At 44.4% G+C, this 14,597-nt stretch overlaps 1 protein-coding gene across 1 annotated transcript; it reads left to right on the top strand.

Annotated features, from left to right (window-relative positions):
- Window positions 1-858: 858 nt before the first annotated feature.
- LOC117441729 (myosin heavy chain, embryonic smooth muscle isoform-like) lies at window positions 859-14,266 on the top strand. The gene is made up of 9 exons (XM_034077760.2): window positions 859-1,077; window positions 4,279-4,440; window positions 5,502-5,630; window positions 7,238-7,326; window positions 7,641-7,764; window positions 8,692-8,900; window positions 9,787-9,895; window positions 10,168-10,340; window positions 10,505-14,266. The coding sequence occupies exons 1-9, from the start codon at window positions 859-861 to the stop codon at window positions 10,656-10,658; spliced, it is 1,368 nt and encodes a 455-aa protein (XP_033933651.1). The 3' UTR covers window positions 10,659-14,266.
- Window positions 14,267-14,597: the final 331 nt, after the last annotated feature.

Below are 14,597 nucleotides of genomic sequence, written 5' to 3' on the forward strand. Positions count from 1 at the left end.
TATACCACCTTCACAGCACACTTAAAAACACAGTTCACTGAGTGTAAGGGAAACTTCTGCAGCGATGGAGAAGGACTCAGAGAGACACGAGGAGAGTTGGAGCTTTGATGTCAAACACTGGTAGTTTATTACAAGTATAACGGCCGGAGAATTCACATCACCAGTCACAGCAGCAAAAGGTTCTGACGGCACGGGTGGGTTGTCATGTCAATTCTGATCAGCCTCGCATCTCGATAGACCTTTTAACTAGTTTACGGAGAGTCCAATCCACATATTGGGGATGGGCGTAGACACCTGCAGACACAGGAGATGTCTCTCACATGTGTGGAGCTTAGAAAGCCAGCGCTCTCACAGTCGTAAACCCCCCCTGTGCCCGGCAGGTCAGGCCATAAAACCTAGTATCAACATACGACTGCATCAACACATTCCTCACGGGAGATTAGAAGCAGGGATGGTCGTAAATGTCAACACACAAAATAAGGTTAAATGTCTAGGAGTAAAGACCAAATGAATCCCTAACACTGAGAACCTACACACTCGTCTGTGTTGGATATGGCGTGTGTGATACATGTTGAGATCATGGACCCCTCGTTTCTGTTGTGTGATTGTGACGTGCTATATGTGACATGTATGTAGTAACGTGTGTTGTTTATTGTTCTCTTTTATCCTTTCTCCTCATCCTTTCTTTATAAGTAATGCTGTTGATGTGTTGTGATTTTAAAAAGGTGTCTATTATCATGTGGACAACAGCTGGAAATGAGCATGTTGGCTAAAGCTGCCCCATTGTGACAGTTGATCAATGGGGACTGTCCACGACACTATAAACAAATAAACTAAACTCGTCTCCTCCTCTTGGTGATGAAGGTGCACGAGCTGGAGAAGTCCAAGCGGACTCTGGACCAGCAGCTGGAGGAGATGAAGACGCAGCTGGAGGAGCTGGAGGACGAGCTGCAGGGGACGGAGGACGCTAAGCTGCGTCTGGAGGTCAACATGCAGGCCATGAAGGCTCAGTACGAGAGGGACCTGTCCGGGAGGGACGAGCAGAACGAAGAGAAGAAGAGAGCGCTCGTCAAACAGGTGACGAGAAACACTCGGAGACACACTCGGAGAAACACTTAAAGAAACACTTAGAGAAACACTCAGAGAAACACTTAAAGACACACTCAGAGAAACACTTAGATAAACACTCAGAGGAACACTCAGAGGAACACTTAAAGAAACACTTAGAGAAACACTCAGAGAAACACTTAAAGACACACTCAGAGAAACACTTAGATAAACACTCAGAGAAACACTTAAAGAAACACTCGGAGAAAAACTCGGAGAAACACTTAAAGAAACACTCAGAGAAACACTCAGAGAAACACTCAGAGAAACACTCAGAGGAACACTCAGAGGAACCCTTAAAGAAACACTCAGAGAAACACTTAGATAAACACTTAGATAAACACTCAGAGAAACACTCAGAGAAACACTTAGAGAAACACTTAGATAAACACTCAGAGAAACACTCAGAGAAACACTTAGAGAAACACTCGGAGAAACACTCGGAGAAACACTCAGAGGAACACTCGGAGAAACACTCGGAGAAACACTCGGAGAAACACTTAAAGAAACACTCAGAGAAACACTCAGAGAAACACTGAGAGAAACACTCAGAGAAACACTTAGAGAAACACTCAGAGAAACACTCAGAGAAAAACTCAGAGAAACACTCAGAGAAACACTCGGAGAAACACTTAAAGAAACACTTAGAGAAACACTCAGAGAAACACTTAAAGAAACACTCAGAGAAACACTCAGAGAAACACTGAGAGAAACACTCGGAGAAACACACACTCAGAGAAACACTTAAAGAAACACTCAGAGAAACACTCAGAGAAACACTCAGAGAAACACTCAGAGAAACACTCAGAGAAACACTTAAAGAAACACTTAGAGAAACACTCAGAGAAACACTTAAAGAAACACTCAGAGAAACACTCAGAGAAACACTCAAAGAAACACTCAGAGAAACACTGAGAGAAACACTCAGAGAAACACTCAGAGAAACACTCAGAGAAACACTGAGAGAAACACTCAGAGAAACACTCAGAGAAACACTCCGAAAAACACTCGGAGAAACACTCAGAGAAACACTCAGAGAAACACTCCGAGAAACACTCCGAGAAACACTTAAAGAAACACTTAGAGAAACACTCAGAGAAACACTCAGAGAAACACTTAGAGAAACACTCAGAGAAACACTCAGAGAAACACTCAGAGAAACACTTAAAAAAACACTCGGAGAAACACTCAGAAAAACACTTAGAGAAACACTCAGAGAAACACTCAGAAAAACACTTAAAAAAACACTCGGAGAAACACTCAGAAAAACACTCAGAGAAACCCTTAGAGAAACACTCAGAAAAACACTTAAAGAAACACTCGGAGAAACACTCGGAGAAACACTCGGAGAAACACTCGGAGAAACTCTTAGAGAAACACTCAGAGAAAAACTGAGAGAAACACTTAAAGAAACACTCAGAGAAACACTTAGAGAAACACTTAAAGAAACACTCAGAGAAACACTTAAAGAAACACTCGGAGAAACACTCGGAGAAACACTCAGTGAAAAACTGAGAGAAACACCTAAAGAAACACTCAGAGAAACACTTAGAGAAACACTGAGAGAAACACTCAGAGAAACACTCAGAGAAACACTCAGAGAAACACTGAGAGAAACACTCAGAGAAACACTCAGAGAAACACTCCGAAAAACACTCGGAGAAACACTCAGAGAAACACTCAGAGAAACACTCGGAGAAACACTCGGAGAAACACTCGGAGAAACTCTTAGAGAAACACTCAGAGAAAAACTGAGAGAAACACTTAAAGAAACACTCAGAGAAACACTTAGAGAAACACTTAAAGAAACACTCAGAGAAACACTTAAAGAAACACTCGGAGAAACACTCAGTGAAAAACTGAGAGAAACACCTAAAGAAACACTCAGAGAAACACTTAGAGAAACACTCAGAGAAACACTTAAAGAAACACTCGGAAAAACACTTAAAGAAACACTCGGAAAAACACTTAAAGAAACACTCGGAAAAACACTTAAAGAAACACTCGGAAAAACACTCGGAGAAACACTTAAAGAAACACTCAGAGAAACACTCAGAGAAACACTTAGAGAAACACTTAGAGAAACACTCCTGGCATTGAGTAGCAGAGATGGCAAAAGTACTCACATCCTTAGAAGTAGAAGTACAGATACTCGTGTTTAAAAATACTCGTGTCACTTAGTCCACTGAAACTCACTGTGCTTCTCGGATGAATCGACGTTTGAATCTAAAGTTTCACATTCCAGAGAAGAGCTCTGGGAAGTAGAGACTGCAAACCCACGTTTTTTCATAAATATTAATATTTTCAGGGACATTTCGATGTTTCTCTGAAGCGCCTGCTTTGCTGAGTGTCACAAACGATAGGGAAAGCCCTTCCTGGAACTGTGAAGGAATTCATGTTTTTGTAGCGTATCAAATCCTGGCTCTCTTTTTTTAAGAAGATCTCAATTATAAGCAGGAAATGTATTATCTGATTACTTTACTCACATTATGTCTTGTAGCATATATTAAAAATACCATATAGGCATGTCAACACGGTTCAAAACGTTATTTACTTTTACAGTGCATACACAACCATTATATAACGTTTAATTTAACTGCCACTTTAATCCAAAGCGACGTACAATAAGTGCATTCCACCACGAGCAGACGAACTGAAAAGCAAGAATCCTGCAGGTACATTTCCCCTCTACAAGCCCAACGTTAATTCCTAAGGGAGGCGTGTGGCGCAGTGGGTTAGTGCGTTAATGTTGGGATCAGGGGAGCACAGGTTCAAACCCCACTGCAGTCAGCTTGTCGTTGTGTCTGAATATAATCCTCAGCAGGACCCAAGCTGTTGCCTTCAGGTCCACACAACCCAATGAAATACAGGTACAGCTACTTGGGTTTTTAATATAACATTAAGATAAGATAACCGGTACTTTATTGATCACAATTTAGGAAACGTTGCAGCAGCGTAAAAAACAACAAAAGAAAACAAGGCATTGCACATAAGTAGAAGTTAAAGAGTAGAAATAAACAAATCTCGAAATAAAATTAAAAAGTAGAAAATATGCAGCAGACCGTGAAGATACGACATCTATAAACTCTGACGATAAAACACTATTGAAGGGCTTTGGACACGAAATGAAGCAGTTTAGTAATAGTTTAATCTGCCCCCCCCCCCCCTCAGGTGCGGGAGATGGAGACGGAGCTGGAGGACGAGAGGAAGCAGAGAGCTTTGGCTGTGGCAGCTAAGAAGAAGCTGGAGATGGATCTGAAGGACATCGAGGGTCACATCGAGGGAGCGAACAAAGCCAGAGACGAAGCCATCAAGCAGCTGCGCAAGCTACAGGTAACACTCCAACACTTTCTACGCCGCTGTGCACCGTCTGGCTGCACCGTCCGGCTGCACCGTCTGGCTGCACCGTCCGGCTGCACCGTCTGACTGCACCGTCTGGCTGCACCGTCCGGCTGCACCGTCTGGCTGCACCGTCCGGCTGCACCGTCCGGCTGCACCGTCCGACTGCACCGTCTGGCTGCACCGTCCGGCTGTACCGTCTGGCTGCACCGTCCGGCTGCACCGTCCGGCTGCACCGTCCGGCTGCACCGTCCGGCTGCACCGTCTGGCTGCACCGTCCGGCTGCACCGTCTGACTGCACCGAAGTGCATTTCTGTGACTGTTCATCTGTATATAAGGATTGTTGTGTTTTATTTGTGTCTTAATGTGTGCATATGTACACATGTGTCTGTTGATTGTGTATATATACATATTTGTATACCGTACTTTTCGGACTATAAAGCGCACCGGCATATGAGCCGCAGCAGCTAAATTGTCCGTCTGTCTTGCTCTCGTTCTGTCTCTCGGTTCCACTTTGACTTTGGCGCGCTACCTGTCTCACTCTTTTCCGGCCTCCAGCTTTTCCTGCTGGAGCCCGCTGCTTAGAGGTGGCGGGCGCGGACCGGTCCTAGAGCCCGTAGAGTTAAAGGTGGTTAATGCTACCTGTAAATCCATAGATTCAGGAGGTTCCCTAGTGGCCGTTAGCTGTACAAACAAAATGGGGGGAAAAGTCGCGGCTTATAGTCCGAAAACTACGGTACATATTTTTATATATATTTGTTTTTGTATTCCTCTGATTTGTGGGAAACGTTATTTCGATCCCTCTGAAAGATTGACAATAAAGTTGACTTTGACTTTTGATATTGATGTTTAAAACCGCTCCCAATGGAAGAACTATTTCCTTCTCTTGCCCTATTGTATCTGTCCTATGTATATATATATATATATATTCACGTTGCTCTGTTGGAGGAGCCTGTGGCTTCAGTGCTTCGTTGCCAGATCTAAACTGTAGCCAAAGCGCACATGACAATAAAGCCTTGAACTTGAAGCTGTTTCCTGTACCTCCCCTCCTTCAGGCCCAAATGAAGGACTACCAGAGGGAGCTGGAGGACGCCCGAGCTTCCAGAGATGAAATCTTCGCTTTATCCAAGGAAAACGAGAAGAAGCTGAAGAGTCTGGAGGCGGAGATCGTTCAGCTGCATGAGGTGTGTGTGCTGAGTCACATGCAGAGAGTGTCGATCTCTCGTTATAGTCGCCGGTTACACGAAGCAACAATTTCCTACGCCGCTACTTAAAGTGAAAGTGTATTTCAGCATCGTTGCAGGAGATTTCCATAAAAAGAAGCATCCCTTCTGGTGACTACCGGCCTGATGATTTAGTCGTATATGCTATAGCTATAAATGCACACATTAATTGTATAATAATCCTCTTGAAGACCGCTAAAGTATCCGTTTACAAAGATTACAATAGTTCAAAATTCTTAAAGGTTACATAGCATGACAAAAACGAAAACCCGGTTTCATTGCATTGAGATTGCACACCACCAGAATACTGTCACTTAAAGGCTCTTTTTGTACCACCTGCCGTATGAAACTAAATAAAGAACTTTAATACTAAATAACAGAAACATTACCTTAGCGGAGTCGACCTGTATCAAACTGTACAAAACGTTGGTATTCATTTCAATAATATTCAACAACTGAATTCTCTCATGGCACATTTTTTACAAATATAAATACGTGCTTGATCTGTCCGACCCTGACACTGGTTGGTCGTTTATTTTGTATTTATGATGGAGTATCAGGCGCGCTCACACCTGCCTTGTGTAGTCCGGTTGAACCCTGGTGCGTGTAGCCGCTTGGTTCATCTGGGTCGGTGTGAACGCAGACCTCTGAAGAGAACTAAACAACCGGACTCTGGTCCGCTAAAAGAGGTGGTCTCGGAGCGCTTGCTAGTGAACTCTGGAGCGGTTCATGGTGTGAACGCAGTCCGCACCGAAACATAGGAAGCGTAGTATTTACGTGTCACAAGAACGCGGATATCTTCAAAGTCTTTAGCGAAAGAGTCTTTCAAGACATCCGCGGTTGTTTAGTTAAAGAGTGAAGCAGGATGAAGAGTTGAACAGTGTCGTGTGAAGTACATAAAAGTAAGAACACCTGTCGTCGGGGAAACGCCCTCCTGACTGCAGAACGTCTCTCATCGTGTTATAATGTTTTTTAACGGACGTTGTCTGATTATATAATCATGTCTGTTGATCTCCAGATTAACAGCAGCAGGAGAATAACCTGCCCAAAGTGCCGATGCTCCATGGCGGAGGCTCCGGTAGAAATTGCCGGGATTTGCGTTTGTACCCCCTTAATGTCTGACCAATGGGTGAACAGCATTTCCGAGCACATGACATGTGTTTAAAGTTTATAGTCCGTTTGAGTTTAGCCGTGTGAACGCAAACCGAACCTTCTGAGAAATGAAACAATGCAACAGACTGTGGTCCGGTGCCACCGGCAGAGAAGCGACTATTAGGCGTGAACGCGCCCAGAATCAGGTTCATCACCAGGCTGACACGTGCGAGGGATTTGACTCGGTGTCGTGGTGAAAACAAAAGTTAAAAAACACAGCTAGAGAACTGTTTTAAGAATTGTATGGTACCTCTCAATATTGACTTGACTTTAACTATTTGTTGTTCTTTTTCCATTATCTCTGTAAAGCGACTTTGAGCGCCTGTAAAAGCGCTCACAAGATAAATCTATTATTATTAATATTAGATGATACACATATAAAGTGCTGGTGTTTAACCTTTGACCTCCGTCTGCAGGACCTGGCAGCCTCAGAGAGAGGGCGCCGGCACGCAGAGCAGGAACGGGACGAGCTGCAGGACGAGATCTCCAACAGCACCTCTGGAAAGTGAGTCAACAACAACAACAACAACAACAACTCAGGGAGTGGAGGGAGTTTCATCCTGACAGCTGCGAGCAATACCTCACATGACAACGACCAATAGCTCAACAAAACAAATCAGAAAACCTACTTTAGATGATATTTTATCTGTTCTATGTCCTATATATACATATATATATATATATATATATATATATATATACTGTATACTATATATATTCTACACTGGAGCTGCCGTTGAAATGACAATAAGGCCTTGAAGCCGTCGCATGCAGTGAAAGGCTCTTTGCTTGAACGTGCTTTAACTTCCTGTGCGTCAGGTCTGCCCTGATGGAGGAGAAGAGGAGGCTGGAGGCTCGCATCGCCCAGCTGGAGGAGGAGCTGGAGGAGGAGCAGGGCAACATGGAGCTGCTGAACGACCGCTTCAGGAAGAGCAACATGCAGGTGGGCGACATAAGAACACTCATGAGCCGCATCACAGCACAACATGTACATATAATATACATCTGGGGGTGATCCTCAATCTCAATCTTTATTCATGCAACACAAGTGCTGTACAGGGAACCAATAGAATCACACGGTCAAATAATAAAGCTATCATTAAAAAGCACAATAACTAGAAACTTATGAAAACATATGAAAAGTCAAAATGTCATGTTCAACTAGTATTCAAAGCCTCGTTATGAATGTGCTTCAATGGAGGTTTCCGTAAAAGATGGCACATGTTGTGATTGGTCAATCGCTTTGCCCCTTAGCCTATCACGTGCAATGTGTTGGAGCGCTAGCCAATAGGAGAGTGAGTGTTCGATAGTGATGTCACTATAATAATAATAATACATTGCATTTCAAAGCAAATGTTTTCCAATCTGGACTGGAAACAATAGAACAAATAGGATTTAGGCGGGGGAGGGGCGGACAAGCAACGCCAGCGTCCTCTCTCTGAAACCAAAGGAATGCCAACCTAGAGAGAGGTTGGCACTATGTCTCGGAAGGAAACAAAGGAGTCCAATGGAGGCGTTTCAGGTGGGGGGGGGGGGGGGGGGACACACTGGGATTTTAGCCTTTGCAGACCGTTATCATGCACCAAAACTATATCATATATATAACACACTACTTATTTATATAAATAGTATCACCACATATCACCACAATAAACCGTATTTAATTTTGTCTTAATTTACATTATTTCATATCATATTCTATGACATGTGTTCTTGCACTATTTTATTGTTTTTATTTGTGTATTTTATTATATATCTTAACAAATAACAATAAAACCTTTGAATTAGAATTTGGAAACTCAAAAAACAAAAGATAATCCATAACTAAGACGTCTTGCAGAAGTTTAAAAGCTGTTTATTTCCCGCTCAGGTGGACAGCCTGACGTTGGAGCTGAGTGCGGAGCGCAGCGCGGCGCAGAAGAGCGAGAACGCCCGTCAGCAGCTGGAGCGCCAGAACAAAGACCTGAAGGCCAAGCTGGGCGAGCTGGAGGGGACCGTGAAGAACCGCTTCAAGGCCTCCATCAGCGCGCTGGAGGCCAAGATCGCTCAGCTGGAGGAGCAGCTGGAGCAGGAGGCCAAGTGAGCAGGAACACTGCGTCCAATCACAGCGTCCAATCACAGCGTCCAAAACACTGCGTCCAATCACACCGTCCAATCACACCGTCCAAAACACTGCGTCCAATCACAGCGTCCAAACACTCCGTCCAATCACAGCGTCCAATCACAGCGTCCAAAACACTCCGTCCAATCACAACGTCTAAATCACACCGTCCAATCACTGCGTCCAATCACAGCGTCCAAACACTGCGTCCAATCACAACGTCTAAATCACACCGTCCAAACACTGCGTCCAATCACAGCGTCCAAACACTGCGTCCAAAACACACCGTCCAATCACACCGTCCAAACACTGCGTCCAATCACAGCGTCCAATCACAGCGTCCAATCACAGCGTCCAATCACAGCGTCCAAACACTGCGTCCAATCACAACGTCCAAACACTGCGTCCAATCACAGCGTCCAAACACTGCGTCCAAAACACACCGTCCAATCACACCGTCCAAACACTGCGTCCAATCACAGCGTCCAATCACAGCGTCCAATCACAGCGTCCAAACACTGCGTCCAATCACAACGTCTAAATCACACCGTCCAAACACTGCGTCCAATCACAGCGTCCAAACACTGCGTCCAAAACACACCGTCCAATCACACCGTCCAAACACTGCGTCCAATCACAGCGTCCAATCACAGCGTCCAAAACACACCGTCCAATCACAGCGTCCAAAACACTCAGTCCAATCACAGCGTCCAATCACAGCGTCCGAAACACTCAGTCCAATCACAGCGTCCGAAACACTCAGTCCAATCACAGCGTCCAAACACTCCGTCCAATCACAGCTCAGGATATATCAACCAGGTGGATTCAACACGTTTATGTCCCCCGTGTTCTCCTCCTCTGCAGAGAGCGAGCAGCAGCCAATAAGACGGTGAGGAGGACGGAGAAGAAGCTGAAGGAAATCTGCATGCAGGTGGAGGACGAGCGTCGCCATGCCGACCAGTTTAAGGAACAAGTACGTGACACTGTGGACGTTATGGCTAACTGTTTGGAACACCACGATAACTCGTTACTGCTGTGGTTAGCTCTTTATTAGCATGTTCTGACCTGTGTGTGTGTGTGTGTGTGTGTGTGTGTGTGTGTGTGTGTGTGTGTGTGTGTGTGTGTGTGTGTGTGTGTGTGTGTGTGTGTGTGTGTGTGTGTGTGTGTGTGTGTGTGTGTGTGTGTGTGTGTGTGTGTGTGTGTGTGTGTGTGTGTGTGTGTGTGTGTGTGTGTGTGTGTGTGCAGGTGGAGAAGGCGGGCTCCCGGATGAAGCAGCTGAAGAGGCAGCTGGAGGAGGCGGAGGAAGAAGCAACGAGATCCAACGCCTCCCGGAGGAAGCTGCAGAGAGAGCTGGACGACGCCACGGAGGCCAGCGAGGGGCTGAGCCGCGAGGTGCACACCCTGAAGAACCGCCTGAGGTACACACACACACACACACACACACACACACACACACACACACACACACAGGTGTAAATACAACCAGAGACATGATGATTGGTTTTAGAAGAGATCCTCGCTGCACATGAACCCTTTCATAGATACTCTGAATAAATCCTATGTTTGTGTTTCCTCCTCCTAGGCGCGGAGGTCCCATCTCCTTCTCCTCCAGCCGCCCCTCCAGACGCCCTCTCCAGGTGGAGGGGACGTCTTTAGAGCTGCTGTCTGACGACGAGCTGGAAAACAAGATCACCGACGGCAACGCCAACGAGACGCCGGCGCCGCAGCCCGAGTAGAAGAGAGGGAGGAACAATCAATCACTTTATCAATCCTGCAAGGGGCAGCTCATGAAGACAGCAGGAAGACACCGGCAGGAAGACAGCAGGAAGACACGGGCAGGAAGACACAGGAAGACACAGGAAGACACCGGCAGGAAGACAGCAGGAAGACACCGGCAGGAAGACAGCAGGAAGACACGGGCAGGAAGACACAGGAAGACACAGGCAGGAAGACACAGGAAGACACAGGCAGGAAGACACAGGAAGACACGGGCAGGAAGACACAGGAAGACACAGGCAGGAAGACACAGGAAGACACAGGCAGGAAGACACAGGAAGACAAGGGCAGGAAGACACAGGCAGGAAGACACAGCCTGGATGTGGATCATTCCAATTACACCATAAAGACTTCAGAGCATCACAAAAAATAATTAAATAAATAATCAAGTTTAAAAACCTATCAAGAATTTAAAAGTTTGAGGGGACTTAAAGGTCACCTATTGTGCAAAATCCTCTTCTTCATGTCTCTTCTACATCAACATGTGTCCCCTCTTCTTCATGTCTCTTCTACATCAACATGTGTCCCCTCTTCTTCATGTCTCTTCTACATCAACATGTGTCCCCTCTTCTTCATGTCTCTTCTACATCAACATGTGTCCCCTCTTCCTCATGTCTCTTTTACATCAACATGTGTCCCCTCTTCCTCATGTCTCTTCTACATCAACATGTGTCCCCTCTTCTTCATGTCTCTTCTACATCAACATGTGTCCCCTCTTCCTCATGTCTCTTCTACATCAACATGTGTCCCCTCTTCTTCATGTCTCTCCTACATCAACATGTGTCCCCTCTTCTCCATGTCTCTTCTACATCAACATGTGTCCCCTCTTCTTCATGTCTCTTCTACATCAACATGTGTCCCCTCTTCTTCATGTCTCTCCTACATCAACATGTGTCCCCTCTTCTTCATGTCTCTTCTACATCAACATGTGTCCCCTCTTCTTCATGTCTCTTCTACATCAACATGTGTCCCCTCTTCTTCATGTCTCTTCTACATCAACATGTGTCCCCTCTTCTTCATGTCTCTTCTACATCAACATGTGTCCCCTCTTCTTCATGTCTCTTCTGCATCAACATGTGTCCCCTCTTCTTCATGTCTCTTCTACATCAACATGTGTCCCCTCTTCTTCATGTCTCTTCTACATCAACATGTGTCCTCTCTTCTTCATGTCTCTTCCACATCAACATGTATCCCCTCTTCTTCATGTCTCTTCTACATCAACATGTGTCCCCTCTTCTTCATGTCTCTTCTTCATCAACATGTGTCCCCTCTTCTTCATGTCTCTTCTACATCAACATGTGTCCCCTCTTCTTCATGTCTCTTCTTCATCAACATGTGTCCCCTCTTCTTCATGTCTCTTCTACATCAACATGTGTCCCCTCTTCTTCATGTCTCTTCTTCATCAACATGTGTCCCCCTCTGTGGAAAGAGACTCTGAAAGTTTCAGGAACAAAGATTCTCTCTCTTTTTGATCCATTTCTATAAAAACCTGTCTGAAAATGAGCTGATCAGATTTTGGCCACTTTATGATGTCATAACGATGTGTTGTCTTGGTAACCATTAGCCAATCAGCAACTGAGTTCTTTGTAACCAAATGTCTCTCAGAGGGGCGTGGGGAGGGGCTCCTTATTTTCATCTAAAGTCACAGACAGAGAATCAGCACTTTGGAAACAGGGCTGAAACAGAGGGGATTATGGGTAATGCTGCAATGATCTGTTTGGTGTTTCAGCCAATCAGAGACAGGCTCTGGATATATCTGAGACCTGTGAGATGTTGATGAAGAACAGTATCATAAATAGGGGACCTTTAAGAGCAGGTAGAAAATACTGACACTCCCAGCTTCAGGTCTGCTGCCTCCCAGCATGCATCAGGATCTAAGCGAGGAGACACACCAGCAGCTGGACCCCCCAAAACGCTCTCTGAATCCCCCCACCATTAAAAAGCACGACTCTGCCCCCCCCCCCCCCCCTCTCGCTGCAGGGCTGTTATATATTACATTATGACATTTAGCTGGTGCTTTTATCCAAAGTAAATACACTTCAATGCTGCAGACATGCAGAGGCCGTTTGGAGCCTCTGATTGGTCGACCAGCTTTGTGACATACTTTATATTTTACTTTTTTTGACGTGATATACTATTATTTTCTCATACTTTTCTACAATTTATTTTCATATTTATTCGTTCATCATACTAAACTATGATTTTTTTTTACTTACTATATTATGACTTGTTCAAATTATTTCCACATACTGTTCAATTATTCTTTTCTCATTTTTTCCGCTTTGATATTTCAGACATACAAAATTATGATTTATTTTTTATTATATAATTACTTTTTTTCATATTTTCAACATACAATATTATGCCTTTTTTCTTCTGACCTACTATTCTTAGATTTGTCTTTTTAATCGACATAAAATAGGACTTTTTCCAAATGTTTCGACGTACTATACTATGAGTTTTTGGGACATCACAGCACATGTAATCAGGCCCTCTTTCTCTCGGCGCGCGCCCTCAAACCAAAATGTAGATTTCCCCGTAACAATGTTAAAGTGACGAACAGAAAACTATATTGCTGTTCGTCAAAAACCGTATAATGACTCCAGAAATATGAGTATCAAACGTCACGTTGTTGTTTACATCAGGAGACATCTTGTTTACGAGCGTCGCGAGAATTAATATATCTTATAAACAAGATCAGCGCCTCGGAATATATCCTTCTAGAAACGCCCCTGACATATTGAAGTGTTGCTTTGGATAAGACATCAGCTATCTGTCCATCAAGACACACATCTTGCCCGAGGACACTTTGACATGATGTCTACAGATGGTGGGATTGAACCACTGCGTATTACCCCCTTGAGCCACAGCACAGAAACTCCCATAATGCATTGCGTATGAACTACAAGAGTCCCTTGCCCTTCATTGAGAGACGAGGAACTGTCAGAGTGATGATGGACCAGCTGTTTAAAATGCTAAGATAAAAGCATGGCATTGAAAAAGTGATGAAAGCAAACGACTTTCTGACTATTTTTGCATCGATTTACAAAATATACCCACAGCGTGTCCGCCGTACACAGTAGCTGTAGTACCTGCGTAGTATCTTTCCAGTCCTCTGCTTGCTTTATGAATATGAAATGTGTGTGAGCTTCCTCATGACAGTAGGTCCGTGTTGACTTGTAATTATTTGGTGCGAGTGCTGAAAGCCATTATTATTTCTTCTGCTTCTTCTGTGCCCCCCCCCCCCCCCCCCCCCCCCCTTTTAAACCCATTTATGCTAATTCCATGGAGGTATTTTCATACATCAGTGATGAGCTCTTAGCGTCCAGATGCTTCACCGTGATCTCTTTAGACGGTGCTATGACTTTTCTTATGATAACTTTTATACGTTTTGAGTTATTAAGATTAAAACACACAGTCCAATAGACATGTATTTATATCTCTGCTATTGTATCCAGGACGGACTCCGTTCATATTTCAAAATGCTAAGTATTGCACATGGATCGACTGTATGCTCGTCATGTACAGTTAGTGAGTTATTAGGATGCATTAAAGTCTGTGGAGCCCACGGTGTGTGTGTTTATTGATCACATGTTTGCTCTCCACGTATCGGACCGATCCGTGTTGATGAAGGAGTTATCAGCCGTCACATTAGCATTTGAACATTTAAAACTGTTTGGGCGTTAGATAAGGAATCAAGGACTCAACTAAGGATGCTGCAGCTTTAAAGGTCCCGTGTCATGGCCATTTCTACTGATCATAATTCCATTGTTGAGGTCTACTAGAATAAATGTATATTGTGCAATGTTCCAAACTCACATTGGTTTCTCAGACAGCATCTCTGTGTAGAAACCGCGTGAAGTTAGTTTTAGGTTGGATATTCGACGGACATTCGCGGA

Source organism: Pseudochaenichthys georgianus, unplaced genomic scaffold (genome assembly GCF_902827115.2).
Source record: "Pseudochaenichthys georgianus unplaced genomic scaffold, fPseGeo1.2 scaffold_1954_arrow_ctg1, whole genome shotgun sequence".
Taxonomy (NCBI): Eukaryota; Metazoa; Chordata; class Actinopteri; order Perciformes; family Channichthyidae; genus Pseudochaenichthys; species Pseudochaenichthys georgianus.

What these genes read in the sequence shown, in the direction of transcription:
- LOC117441729 (XM_034077760.2), top strand. Translation starts at nt 859, where the DNA reads ATGAAGGTGCACGAGCTGGAGAAGTCCAAGCGGACTCTGGACCAGCAG. An exon ending in AGAGAGCGCTCGTCAAACAG is followed by an intron (nt 1,078 to 4,278) that starts GTGACGAGAAAC and finishes CCCCCCCCTCAG; the next exon opens with GTGCGGGAGATGGAGACGGA. An exon ending in AGCAGCTGCGCAAGCTACAG is followed by an intron (nt 4,441 to 5,501) that starts GTAACACTCCAA and finishes CCCCTCCTTCAG; the next exon opens with GCCCAAATGAAGGACTACCA.